Source organism: Hirundo rustica, chromosome 7 (assembly GCF_015227805.2).
Source record: "Hirundo rustica isolate bHirRus1 chromosome 7, bHirRus1.pri.v3, whole genome shotgun sequence".
NCBI lineage: Eukaryota > Metazoa > Chordata > Aves > Passeriformes > Hirundinidae > Hirundo > Hirundo rustica.
Window position 1 is genome coordinate 31,564,810 of NC_053456.1, and position 14,599 is coordinate 31,579,408.

The following is a 14,599-nucleotide window of genomic DNA, read 5'->3' on the forward strand; positions in this document are numbered from 1 at the left end:
TAGGTCCTGGACCTAAGCTGGGAAAATGGAAAACATTTTTAAAGCAAGAGTGAAGTAAGCTAACAAGGAAAATGGAAAGGCAAGGGGTCTACAAGCATATGAAAAAAAAAAAAAAAAAAAAAGAAAAAAAAAAAAAAGGAAATTCTTATTAATTTTTTTTTAAATTTTCATTTCAAAATATGATGAGGGTTTTCTTTTCAATTCTTTTATCAAGTGTGCTTGAAAAGTAGCATTTACAACTGTCATAAAAGCAGAAAGAGGGTGGGAGTTTAAATCTGAAACAGTGACACCTGGTTATACAGCTTTTCAGCATAAAAATCTAATGAAAACATTGGTTTTTCCAAATTTTCTATGTAGTTCCCAGTTTTCACTATCCAGTTTTCACTAGGTAATCTCAGAGACTGGAATAGTGCAGCAGCTAAGCATTTGTGCTAAATGGTGGAAGGTAGGTAACAAACCAGAATTCTCTTTCATGTCAAGAAGGAATTTGAAGTTCTTGGAGGAAGCGGATGGAGTCGCTGGTCTCAGTGACTCTGAGAGCTGCTATAGAGGGGCTCAGAAAAAGGGAGATAATTTGGGATGGGGGGTGGAATTTCCATAGCTTTAGCTTTCAGTCAGTAATGTTTGCATGCTCAAGATTCACAGTGCACTGCCTGAACTTAAGAAGTTGCTGTGACAGCTCAAGGCTCTGGTGAGACCCCGGTGGAAGTCAGTTTAATTGACAGCTCATCACTGACTCAGGTATCACCAGCAGAACAGAGGTGATAGAATTCCTGCCCACTTCATTCTTCATGTTTGCAGCTGAGGGAATGAGAAAACAGCTCCAAACCAGCACATGCAACAAAATAATCTTCAAGGGAACACTGACTCTGCCAGCTGGGAGACAGCACCGCAGATAATAATGAAACCTTTGTCACACAACTCCTAGTAGGTAGTGCAAGATATCACAGGGCAAAGACAGTGCCTCTGAACTATAATGAAGTGAAAAAGGTCTGCCTTTATATCAGAACTGTTATAATCCTTTCTAGTTAGACCTTTTAATCCTTAATTTTTGGCTGTGCTAAGTTGGACCTTTGGCCATGCGCATCCTACCCCCTGCTATTAATTCCTCTCCTTAATTATATTCTCTGCTTTTTTTGTGTGTGTGTGTTGCTATTTACTGGGCTGTCAGTGTGAATGAGTCACTTTTCCAGTCACACAGTGTCACTTTAGGCTTTTTCTAAGGATGTCTTTTTCTGGCTACTACGGGAAATGCTGGTTTTATTTTTCTTTTTCCAGTTAGCTTGTTAGAGATAAATGTCACACTGAGAAGGGAAAAAAAAAAAAAAAAAAAAAAAAAAAAAAAAAAAAAATTATGACTAAGCATTCAGGGAACTATAAAAGTTGGTGTCAAAGAGACTGCTAGGTAAAAAAAAAAAAAGTCTGTGTATATATATAATATATATATACACACACATACACACACATATAAAAGTCCTCTCTCCAAAGGCTACAAACTGCATGGATGAGACACTGAGTTTTATACTTTTCTGGTTTTGGCAAAAAAAAAAAGAAAAAAATATTGAGATCTTCCTTTTATTTTTGTTTTGTGTCTCAGGATTAAAAAAAAAAAAAAAAATAAAAAAAATAATAATAAAAAAAAAAATGGTTATAAGGCCAGGTAGTAAGGATCTGTTCCTGGGAGCTTCCTTGATTGCTTGTGGTCGGCCTTGGCTACCTGAGGAACACTAATGGCACTAAATGAAAGCGTTTCATTAAATCAGTAAATAAATCAGTGCCAATTATTACCCACAGACCTTTGATATACCTTGTCAAGTAAAATTCTTGCCTGTTATAAAATGTCTCATTAAAAGGTAGGGAGTCTGGGAGCCGGTTCCTAAGGAATTGTCTGTATGAAATATACATTAATGACATGAGGATGTGGAGTATTAATGCTGGACTGATGCGTCGCTGTCCTAAGCTAGAATCCTTCTGGAGGAAAAGGCTTTATTTACTCTCAGAAATTTTCAGAATGTGGCTGAAATAATCAGACAGCTAAACATGACTTATTTAATATTGAAACATTTCCTATTTTTCTCACGACAGACAGCTTTTCACCAATGTATGGATTTGACATTTTACTGAGCCAAATATCATAGATGAAGTATTTTGAATTTTGCACTCCATACAAATACAACAGCAAAAAATCAGAATGCTTAAAAAAAAAAAAAAAATACCAGTATCATAAGAGACTGACAGCTTTAATATTCTGTTACTGGGCAGCTGAACATCCAGTCAGAAAACCTGTTTTTTTTTTCTAGAGGGTTTGGGTTTTAATTGAAAATCCAGTGCCAAGTACGCTTTGATCTGGGATTTCATCCTTCCTTTAGGAATCATGAGAAATAATTAAACCACGGAAGGATTTAAGCGTTTTATTACCAAAACCTTCACCCCACTCCTCCCACCTCCAGCCAAACCTGACCCAATGTTCTGGGACTGTGTGACCTCTTGGGAGGGTTAGCAGGAAAGTAAAGGAGATTGTGTTTGGTCAGGAGACTTTGCAGCAAGGCAGATCTGCTGCTGCACAGCCTACAGTGTTCCTGCTGGGAACTGGCCCAAGCTTTGAGATGCCCAGGTTTTGACACAAATTTGACCTTCCTTTGAAGGGAAATGTGGGAGTTGAGAATATGTAGGAGTATAGAAATACTGTACCCTGATAAGGGTTTTGTCCTCTGTACAAATGTAGTAATTTGTTCTTCATAATTACACAGTGGCAATTCTGTATGGTAACTCATGGTACACAAAATTCTATTTCTAAATGAAAAAAAAAAAAAAAATAGAAACTTATTAAGGATTTTCATTTCTGCCTGATTGCCTCTCTTCTGCTTGGGGAAAAGCTTTGGAGAATATGGGATAGCTGGCTGAAAAGTGATTACTAAATTTTGCAATCTAAATCTATACTCTGCTGATTCCTGGAAGTAGGAACAAAAGCCTCAATTTAGGTGGTAGAAAACCAAATTCAAATAGAATTTTTCTGAACCAGTGAGAGTTTTGATGGTGGGTTTGGAAAAAACTCTAACATGGAGAATGAGGGCTCAGGGACAAACATGGAATTAATCCATGGGTTACTTGAGGTTGTGGATAATTAGCAAGTTCCCTTATGAAGAGCCACAATTGTGCCAATGATTACTTCAAAGGAAAACAATGAGCTACAAATTTGCTCTTTCCCATGCAAATTCAGAAATGATAACTCTATTTTGTAGTTTTTTTATTCCAGTGACCTCACTGGAGCCAGGCAGTTTGAAAGTTATTACTCTACATCTAAGTATCAAATCTGAATATTTGATGGTATTTCTGCTTTAAGTGAGCCTAGAATTATGTCAGACCATCACCAACTTTGTTTTTATTGTAATGTTAAGTATCTGTGCAGTTCTTTGATTTTTTTACTTAATATTTCTCTCCATACCATTTTTATTAGTTGTGGATTTATTTTAATTTTAGTTGATGTCAAACTGACATCATAAATCAGACATCTCTCAAATCATAAAGACAGTCTTAGACAACTTCAGGTTACTTTGTACAGAGTTACTTCGTATTTTAAAGCATGACCGGACTTTTTATCAAGGGTGAATTAAAAGATTTGTTGTCACTCATTTTTTAAACTTGGGATGAAAATGCATAATTCCTCCAAGGTCAGGTCCTAAAAAAACTTGGCATATAAAGGATTGTAAAACAGTTCCAATTAGAATTATTATAAAAGATGCTACTTCTATTTCTTTGAAAAATACCTGAAAATTAGCAAGTCTAGCTCTTGCTCATTTTTTCCATCTACAGAATATTTCATAACTTGTCTGTTGGTTTCTAATCCAAGAGAGGTTATTCTATCTCTCCTGGAAAATAATAATTTCTGGATTTGTTCAAAGAAACAGTCTTTGAGGAAAGATTTTAAAGTCATTATTAAAAGCATAAAATGAGATCTGTATTAGTTTGCAAAACATTTTGTCAAACTATATGTGGATAAAGTCTTTTATTTGTTCCTGTAGAAGGTAAGCTTAATAATTGAGTTCAGAAGGAATCAAAGACATGAAATTTTTTATTTATTTTGGCAGGAACGCGTTATGATGTAGAATTTATCATGGTCCTATTTTCTGGCTAAAATAGAAATTCCTTTAAACCCCAAATTTTTGTTCCATTATTAAAAAACAGAAAAAAGGAAGAAGTCTCAGTGTTTTTCATTACATTATATGCTGAAGCCTTCTAAAGGGTGGTGTCAAATTAAAAATTACCTGGGTAGTTGGTTAGTGCTGCTCATGATTTCACCAAGAGTTATTTTCAAGAATTCATTTCCTTTCTATTATATGCTGCAAGCTGGGAAAACACTAAGTATGCAAGAAGGAAAAATTGCTAAGTTTTCTAGAGAGAAGTGAGAATTGTGGCTCTGATTTGGTGAAGACATGTTGTCTTCACAGGCCTGTAAACAAAAACACTAAAGACCAAAGAAGTCCGAAGCCTAGGAACTTCCTAGCCCTTCAATTTTTAGGTTTGATTTACTTAATTAATATAGCAAAAACATTTAGTGTTGTTTTTTAAGAGAAGAGGGTAGGGGACTAAGGATTATGAATAGCGAATTGATCTGTTGGTAACAAAGAAGTTATTGAGTCTATTTTCTAATTAAAATCCAGAGATCCTTAAGGAACTTCTAGTTAGTTGGGAAATGCGTATTTCTAAAAAAGTTAAAGCAAAAGTTTTCTGGAGTTAACTTCATGTGCACACGCATGTCACCTCATCTTTGGCAACCTGAACATGCCAGCTGCCATGGAATAAAAGTGTTTTCCTTCTGTCATTAGTTGCACTAATTCAAAGTGAAAAATAATAGCTTTGTACTTAAGTGGGGTTCTCAGCATTAAGGAGATCTACAAGATACAAAATCCTGCTTACGAGGAGCTGAAGCCCACGTTGCAAAAAAGTTTGCTGATTCCTCTGAAATGCAACTTAATCAAGAGTCTGGGATCTTGGTAACTATGCATTGATTAAAAATTAGATATTAAAAATGTGGCAATGAATCTGGCTTCTGCAGGTGGAGTAAAACTTACTTGGAACGATTTGACTTGTCAAGCAGCGCTACATTGTGTAACTAACGCCAGGACATTAAAAGTACCATCATGATGAATCCTGAGAGACGATTTCAGTTGGGGTTCAGAATGAGAGCAACAGCAGTGCCTCTCACCTGTCCTGGAGATGGGATAGGAGGCTTGCAACCTGCTGAACACAGCTGCAGTCCTGGGCCTGTTTCTCGTTGTGCTTACCACACGATTATACTAAAGGAGCTCACATTTTCTCCAAAGCTCCAGTTTGTGTGTCTGCCCACAGGGCTATGCACTGACCCGCCACGCTCGAGGAACCTGGCTGAATTTGTCAATTGCAATTTTTATGTTTTACAGGGAAGATGAAGGGGAGAAAGAAGGGACATTCCTTACCTTCACCCTTTACCTTGCTGTTCTTCTGTATCGCCGGGCACGCAACTGCTGAGCTGGATGGCAGCAAAGAAGAGCATGTTGTGGGTAAGAGACACCAGAAAACACCTAAAACTCAACCAACAGAAGCCACACACTCGGACAGCAAAGCCCACTATGCTAAAATGCACTGCAGATGTAATTCTGTGCTTGATAACTTTTGTGGGAAACTTTTGAAATTGGGACTAAGCTAAAAATTGTCTCTAACTAGGTAGAGAGATACTTAGAACTATCTACGAAGCTTTAGCAAAATTGCCTTCTACTGGGGCTTCTGTTTGCCAAGCTTTTTGGAACATCTAATCCTAATCAAACACTAGGTTAGATACCAAGATGATTCCTTTAAAGCTCTTCTTTAGGAGCTTGTAAAAGCTTAATGTTCAGGCAAGGAAACATAGAACTGGTTAACTCAGGCTTTATTTGCTCGCACAGAAAAGGCAGAAATACAGTAAGTACCATTGTAGATAGATGTTGCTCTGTTGCATGCACAGATCTCTTGAGTCACAGTTAGTTTGCAAATTTTGGATTTAAAGATGATACAGTTACTGTCCTGGTAGTTTTCCTGGGCCTTAACGAAGGCCTTTGTATTTGATTTGGTATCACTGGATAAATAAAGGACTTGGACTTGATCCTTGTTAATCCCTTCCAACTCAGGATATTCTACTAATTAGCTATGACTAAAAACTCATCAGCTGAAAATTTTTGTTAGAAAAACAGTGTGACTGTTAGAACTGGGGATGTTCTCGGATTTTCACCGTGGTAATATCATTGTTTACTTAACTGAAATTAAGATGGATCAGAATTCTAGACTTGGTATCATTGTGAAGGGAATTCCAATTTCTTCCCAAACAGCTCTGAAAAAGATGAGGGAAAAATACACCACTGGAGCTGCATTAAAATATTCCTTTTTCCTTTGAGAAAATGACTTGAAACTGTGATCACTTCCCTAAGCTGCAGAGGACTATGAAGTGGATGCTTTTGTTTGACGTGTCTGATCTGGAAGTGCAAATGAATGTGCAGCTAAGGGGAACCTTTTTATGTTTTGTTGTATTTCCATCCAGATTATTTCTCTCTGTCAGAGTTTTGCAGCAGTGTTCTTTGAGACAGAAATAGTAATTGTGCACAGTCATGGCTACACTAAGATAGGACCATGTCACAATTAGCCACTACAATTTAAGATCCGCACTGTTCCAGGTTAAGCATGTGCTTAGAATGGCTGTGTAGTAAAGACTAGTTCATGCAGAATAAATTGGTTTCTTTGTAACTCTGAAGTACAAAAATTCTCTTTTTGTTTGAGGGCAAAGTCACATTTATCTTTGCCCCACAGCTCTTAGTGCTGTATAAATTCTTAGCCAAGCCTGCAGGTTGTGAAGGCCAAATCAGCTTGCACACTTTGTCACCATAACAAGAAATCTGATGGCTTAATTTTTTTCCTCTGTTTACTTTGTTTATAAAAGAAAATAAGTAAATAATCTTAAGGAAATTAAATAGTCATTTCACTGGGGATTTTTTTTTCCCCCACTGGTTATTTTGCAACTGGTTACTTAGGATTATGTGACCACTAATTGATTTAGCATGAGAAACAGTTCTGAACTTCTGGGCTTTGATTCTGAAGTAAAATCCCGTCAAATGTGAGGCTTAGATATTAAATTAGGATCCTGTTTTTGTGACTACTGAAGACTCAGTTGCAAGTGTTTACAATAAAAAAGCTTTTGCAGTACTCTGTTTGCACAAAATATTTAGATTGTTGTTAATTAAAATTGTATTTGTGGTTTCTCAAGATTTAACTTCTGGACTCAGAGACTTTAAATGTTGAAATTTTGTGGGCTGCAATGTCATTGAAAACATTTATTTTTGAAATAAGATGATTATAAAACAATGACATATTTTACCCCACCATTCCATAAATTTCAGGTGTTAAAGGATAAAATTAGTTGAGTGCATCCATTATTTTTAATATCATACTTTTGAATCACATTGAGCACAAGTGCTTTATGAATTTAAGAGGTGGGGTTTTGTCTATTTAAATTACAGTAATAATCGAGATTGCAGGGTCAAGTCAAATGGAATGAAAAAGGATTTTTAATTTGTTCTCTTACAGCAAAATCTGTCATTTTCCCATCAACAGACAAGTGTAATAATAAAAATGAAAGGTATAAAAATATCTAGGTTATGTATATTGTTCATTAATCCCTTATGTGGTAGGCAGTACTTTAGTTGATGTTCCAAAGCCTGAAGAAAATTACTTACAAATTGAATGTGCTTTTTATTCATATGTGAAAGCTTGCCAAGAATAAATGTGCCTGCCTAAAGAAAGTGTAGGAAACACAGGGTAGGAAGAACACTGAACAGTGTGTGGGTGGGAAGCTGTCAAATTGACAAAGATGGAGAGAAAAAAGCCCAGCTACTCATTAGTGACAAGGTGCTCAGTATTGATACCACTTATCAAAGGGAGACATTGCCAAGGAAGGCTGGGAAGATGACAGACAGCATATCTTTATAATTAGGGATAACCACGGACATTCATATAAAGTTGAGAACACATAACCTAAGCAAACTAAAACAAAGTATTTTTACATAAAAATTCAGAAATGTTCGTGATCTTTATTCTCCCAGTTTATATCGTTCTGTTCTGAAAAGCAACTCCTCCATAATGCTCACCTTTCATATTTATTGTGCTTCGGGTGTCGCATAGAAATCAGTTCATTTTCTAATTAAAAGGAGGTCTTTTTATCGAGCAGCCCTGCAGATTACCCACAAGAGTCTGAAAGCCAAATTAGAGTCTTTTGTTATGCCTACATCCAGAGGAAAGGTGCTGTTTTCACCTGTACTAAAGTGAGAGGATTAGAGACATTATTCTCCACTTCTGCTTCTGTAATACCACCCTGCTTTCTAGTGAACAGATAACAGTGCCTTGCCTGGATCACCTACAGCCCCTGTGCCCAGGGCTGCTTCAGGGCTGGCTGCAGCTTAGCAGAGCGCTGAAACTGCACTGAGGAGTGGTGCTCCTGTGGTAGGCACTCACCTCGAGCTGCTAAAGTTGCCCTGAGAGTGACAACAACCGTAAGAATGGCTGTGCTGTGCAGTGACAAAAAATACCTGCAGTGAGCTCATGCTCATTGTGAGCCGTTTCGTGGGCATTACTTTGCTCTGTGGCAGTGACTGCTAGAACACAGCACTGGGTGTCTTTGTGATTTGAGAGACATCTGAGTTATGATGTTAGTTTGACATCAACTAAAATTAAAATAAATCCACAGCTAATAAAAATGCTATGGGAGGAAATACTAAGGAAAAAAAAATTGAAGAACAGCACAGATACTCAGTATTACAATATAAACAAAATTGGTGATGGTTTGACATTGCCTAGGCTCACTTAAAGCAGAAAGGTAGCTGATGTAAGGAAGTTATTACATTAAAAAGTTGTGGGGGGAAGAAAAAGGGGAGAGGAGAGTTTGCTGGGACTATTTTCAGTTTTAGTATGGGAAGTAATAACTTCTGTGTGACAGTGAACACCAGCTGTAATCATTAGTTAATGATTATGCTAATCTAATTAATGATTAGTTAATGATTATGAATGTATTTATAACAAAGGCTAGTCCTACAATCTATACAGGAATCCTTAACGTATTTGGACTAGATGTCCAAACAGGATGAGTAATAAATATCCAACAGAGCCAGATCTAAAGTGAGGGGTTAAATTGATTTTTTTTTTTAAATGACAAATGCAATGTGCTATACTTAAGAAGACAAATTAATGCAATCATACATACAAAAAGAAAAACTAACATTGAAGCTCCTGTATAAAAGTGTTCTATCTGCTGGAAACTAAATGGAAGTTACAGAGCATTACAAAAGTAACTTAATGTTGTTTTAGAAAAAAAGGCAAGCGATTTTGTGTCGGATTAAGGAAAAAAACCAAAAGATAATTATTCCACTCTATTTTGCCACTAGAAATGCCTCATGTAGGGGTTCATATTCAACTCCCTGTAGCACATTTTACCAGGATTCCAGATCAAGAGGAAACATCTAAACAAGAGTTATGAGAGGGTTAGAAAGCATGGCCATTAAAAAGATGGGAGAAACGGAGTTTATTCAGTACGGTGATAATTTAGAGGGGACAAAAGTCTTCCAATAAAAAGAAAGTAGACAGAGGTTTGGGCTACTGAGGTGGTGCGGTGAGTGCAGGGCAGCTGCTGCACCACCAAGGCTTCAAGAGGCAGGGAGGCAGATGAGCTTGGAGAGCCCAAAATCAAGGCTGAGGGCGAAGGAATCAACTTTCTCTCCTACAGCAGCCTTGAATTGCAAGACACGAATGGTGGATTGGAAAATCAAACTGATTTACCATGTGTGTATATATGGTTTTAAATTATTTTGTCTATGCACAAAGGAAGTAAAAATCATTTAATATATAATGAAGAATATCCAGACAGTATATTACCAAAAAAAGGGCTGTCTTACAAGAAGAGTAATGAAATCCTAGAATTGACTGCTTTAGGTTGCTTGGAATTTAAATTCACTTGGATGAGAAACTCTGTTAACGTGCCTTCAAGTGTTACTTTCCCCTTTTTCTGTTGAAGAATTTTCACTGACCTTCCTGACCGACATCTTCAATAAATGCCATATCCCGTGGTTTTCACACAGCAGTTAAAATGTAATAACACTTTGTCCCAGTGTTCAAGAGCAGGGGATGAGGCCTTACACTAAGAATTAGTTTTGTCAAGGTATATTCCACAAATGAAATGAGTACAGGCAGATGTGTGTCTATGCACATCTGCTGGCAAATATTCCAGCTTGCCTTCTCATCTGCTGTTCTAATCTGAGATGGAAAGCTAATTTTATATCATCTGTGCGAGTTAAGTGTTCCCAGGTGTAAAATAATGGGGAAGAATTCCTTCACTGTTTCCAGACAGAAGAATGATTCAGTTCCGATGAATCCCTTTGAGACCTCTTTCCTCAGAGTCACTTGGTTACTGTTTGGAGCTGGAGGGCTTGGCCCCTGGGGGTTTGACAGGGTACAGATTTTACTCAAGCCATGGCAACTTTCTAGCATTCCTAGGAAATCCAGCGACTGCCAAGAAGTGTGACACAGTTAGTCATTATGTTTGCAGCAGATGTCAGAACATCTGACCCTGGTTAACAGCATCACTGTGACTGCAGGGGAAAGGCCCTAGGAGGTAACCAAAACAAGGATTGTGTTCCGTGGCTCTGATGGGAAGTGGGCTAGGAGTGCAGAGCAGAGAGTTCCCAGGGTGAACTCTACCAAGCCATTTGTTCATCCTCTTGGTGTAGTTTTGCAACTAGGCTTGCATACTATTTTTGTTTGCATAGCCCACAACGTTGGGATGGTGCAATGCAGCAAGAAAACGAGCTGACATAACTCTGTGTCTGAAATTTCAGTAGTTAAGAAACCTGGCAAGTTTTCACAACCTCTTGTAGACTGAACTGGGTCACTGGCAGAGGTCACAGAGGGGATCTCATTTCTCGGGTGCCAAGAAAATTATGTGTTTATAAACCAGCTGCCAGCCCTCACCCCAACCACATTTGAGTTGGATTGGTTTCTGTGGAGCTCTGAGTGTTTCATTTTAGCATTTCAGGAGTGAGTTCATAACATGGAAATCTTTGATGCTTTGAAGGCATTTCTTCCTGGTACTGAGAAGGGGAAATCCAAAGTTTCATTTTGCAATGCAGAATCCTCTCAACTTCTTAAGCTGAGCCTTTTAAAGTCCATTCCGAAGGATTCCCAAGCCTTTTGGAGAACTTCAGAACCTTTGAAGTCCAATTTGGCATTTACTCTGACTTCTAAATACTAAATCTTTGTGGACTTGGGAAGACCCACCTAATGAAACTGGAAAGAAAAGTAGTTCTAAAATCTTGTTTGGCAAGCTGAGCTTCATAGCAAGTTTACCAAATCTAACATCTCTTATAATTATTAATCTTATTTCATCAATATTTCCTATTGTACAGTCTTCAATAATATTTTCAAATCTATATACGCACCTTAAAAATCTGAAAATGTAATTTCACCAATATGGCATAAGTCTCAAACTATTCTGGGCACTAAATATTTAAATAGAATTTTGAAATTAGTTCTTTTTCCACTTTTGGAAGATCTGATTGTGTGCTACAGTTCTTTTGTTGGTAGTAATTATGTAATAGAGGTTGTTAGTTTTTCAAGGACTTAAATGCTATTCTTTAAAAGATTTTATGCGGGAATACACAAGACAGAGAGTGAGACAGACTTAATTAACACAGCTGGTTTGATAACCAAGATGCTATGGCAGGAACAAACAGAGCCTTGAAGATTACAGAAGATGGGATTAAACCTGCTTACGGGAAGAAAGAAGAGTCGATCAACCCTCTGCAAACTTAACGTGTTGCAAATGTATGAGTTATATGTATGATCTGTTAATCAAATTATTGTAGTGGAAAATTATTAACCTTCCTGAAATGGTATATAAGCTTTTGGGGAACCTGAGTAAAATCAAATTCTGATCACCAAATCAGTCTTCCCATCTCTCCATCAGTCATCAATAACTTTAGTGCTGAAATTTGTTTTTTTTTTTTTTTTTTTTTTTTTTTTTCCTGTAGATTTAATAGTTATAAGTGGCTCAAATGGAATAAAACTAGTAAACATCCATGGACCTCAGTACTTATGAGGATTTATCTCAGCTCCTTGAATTTAACTCAAAGATTGTACAGTAAGGTCAGTTTTAGATGCTAAAATTAAATATCCACAGAGCAGGTAGGCAGTAAGTACACAAGTTGCCTTTTAACCATGTAATAAAACCAGATTTTTGTGGATTCTTTTAATTAAAACTGGAAACTTAACTTAGGAATAGTAGAAACCTGTAATGATTATGATTACATGATCATGTAAACCCTTCAACCCTTCTCATCTCCCTTTTTTTTTTTTTTTTTTTTTTTGGGGGGGGTGGGGGGGTAGGGGGGGGTGTGTGTGTGTGTCTCTCCTTCCTGGGCCACTGCAAAGAGCACAGATAGATACATTTGCATTTAAGTTCAGAGACATCAATTTCTAATTAGCTGTAGGAGAATGAATGACAAACTTTAAGTCTGTGGCTCCTGTGGCAAGAGCACAAGCTCTGTAGAGCTTTCAAAACCCTCCAGGGTAAAATCCTGCCTTGGAAAATCAAAACAGAAAAATATAGTAAACCATATATATATAAGGGAGCAGTGTCAGGGATTGCTAGCCAGAATTTCCTTATAGTCACTGACAGGGTGAAACTTTGCTAGTGTTCTTCACAATGCATATGACAATTTACACACAACATTCCCTCGCTCGCCTCATATATATTGTAAGATAGAAATGACACATTTGAGAACATTCAGCTTTGCTTTGCCTTGGCTTTCTAGTTGTATGCTGCTGAAAGCTGTAATGCAAGAACGGTGGGATCAAAGGAGAAGGAGTCCGGTGCCTGTCGGTGCTGCCGGCAGGGTTTGTGTCCCGGTGAAGTGCCATCTGACAGGAGAGGGATGCCCTCTGCAGGGCTCTGGCCATTCCACGCTGCTCCCCGGCAGATCCTTTACGAGCCGAGTTCGCTGGCAGCAGCGCATGGAAGAGAGCCCGAGGAAACTTTGCTGCCCTGGTGGGCATCGTGTGGTTTGGAGCCACCAGGACTTTCTCAGTGTTTTTGTTATTCAGCATTGCAGCCCAGCTCGTGCGACTGAGCCACGCTCCATAACTGTTCAGAGGTTTGTGCTGAGGAGTTGAAGTTTGTACCGTGAGCTGTTTCAGTGGAAAATTGAAACCACACATTTGAACCGGCCGAATGGAATGTGTGTGTTCCAACGCAGATGATGTTTTTTTCCTCTTACATCTGTTCAGCGTGTTCAGAGCTCTGCAGACAGATGTTGTGAGGTGCCTCTCTAGCAGAACACACAAGCAATCTCATTTGGGAGTTATGCTATTCAGTATGCAGCAAACTAACTCAGTGACTCCACTTCTCCTCTGTATTGCAGGCGCTGCTTTGCCACCACTGAAGCTCGTGCACTCATTCTGTGCCATGAAGGCAGACGATGGTCCGTGCAAAGCCATCCACATCCGCTATTTCTTCAATATTAAAAGCCGCAAGTGTGAAGTGTTTGAATATGGCGGGTGCCATGGCAATGAGAACAACTTCCTAACGCTGGAGGAATGCCAGGAGAAGTGTGTGGTAACAGGCCAGTACCCGTTCTCTTATCCCTCCTACCAATTCTTCATTTGCATCTGTTATTTCTCATTCACAAATCACTCGAATTTGGGAAGTAGAAGCCCTCTTCAGTTCCTATTAATAGAGAAATAAAATTCCTCAAATTATGTTCCTAAGTAGGTTGTAGTCATCTGAATTATTTTACATGGTGCAAGCAGACGTTCAGGATTTGGAAGGACAGGCAGGTTTTGTAGTGTACCTGTGGAATAGAGACACCAATGCAAGGAATCTTATTTTCTACCTAGAGACTTGTTTTGGATGAGTTCCAAAGAGAAATTGATTTTGAGGCTGGGCTAAGCTGGTGGGAAGCAAAAATGTTCTTTATTGTTTCAGAGTGTCTAACCCAAGTTTTTTGGTATTTTATAACATGGTAAGGATAAAAGCTGTTTACAACACTGTTCCTTCCTTCTCCAGACTATACTGTTTGTATCTTTGATTCATCATACCTGAGTTTAAAAAAAGAATACAAAAGTAAGATGCAATTCAAGTCATAGGTTTAGAAATATTCCTTACAGCCTGTTATATGGGAACAGATCTCATTTCTGGGCAGAAAATCAAAGAAAGAAGGAATTCATTACAGATGATTAATCTGTTCCTAGTTATGACTCCACTGAGTTTAGAGTACAGTCTTTCAAGATAAAAAATTGAAAGTTATTGTTTCCTTGAATAACATTCAGTGTCAGGAAGACCTGGAGTCTAGGATGTGAATTAGCTCTTTCTTGTCATACACCAGGCTGGCTTTTGGTGGTTTCCAGCTAGAACTTGGTTTGAGGTTTCAGCAGGACCCACAGCATCTAAACATGCTTGGAGTGGGGTTATTTGCATGACTGCACCTGCCAGTGACACTTCCTCTCACGGGAAATTTGGAGTGTTTGTCCTCAATTTCAACTTAAAGGCTAAGAC

At 38.0% G+C, this 14,599-nt stretch overlaps 1 protein-coding gene across 9 annotated transcripts in view; it reads left to right on the plus strand.

Moving 5' to 3' along the window:
• TFPI (tissue factor pathway inhibitor) overlaps positions 1–14,599 on the plus strand; it is a 65,394-nt gene that overhangs the window by 35,892 nt on the left and 14,903 nt on the right. For all 9 annotated transcript variants that reach the window (XM_040070235.2, XM_058421350.1, XM_058421348.1 and 6 more), the window contains 2 exons: positions 5,421–5,540; positions 13,467–13,667. In XM_040070235.2, coding sequence (XP_039926169.1) covers positions 5,426–5,540; positions 13,467–13,667 — 316 coding nt within the window. In that variant the 5' untranslated portion in view covers positions 5,421–5,425. The remainder of the gene's footprint in view (positions 1–5,420; positions 5,541–13,466; positions 13,668–14,599) is intronic.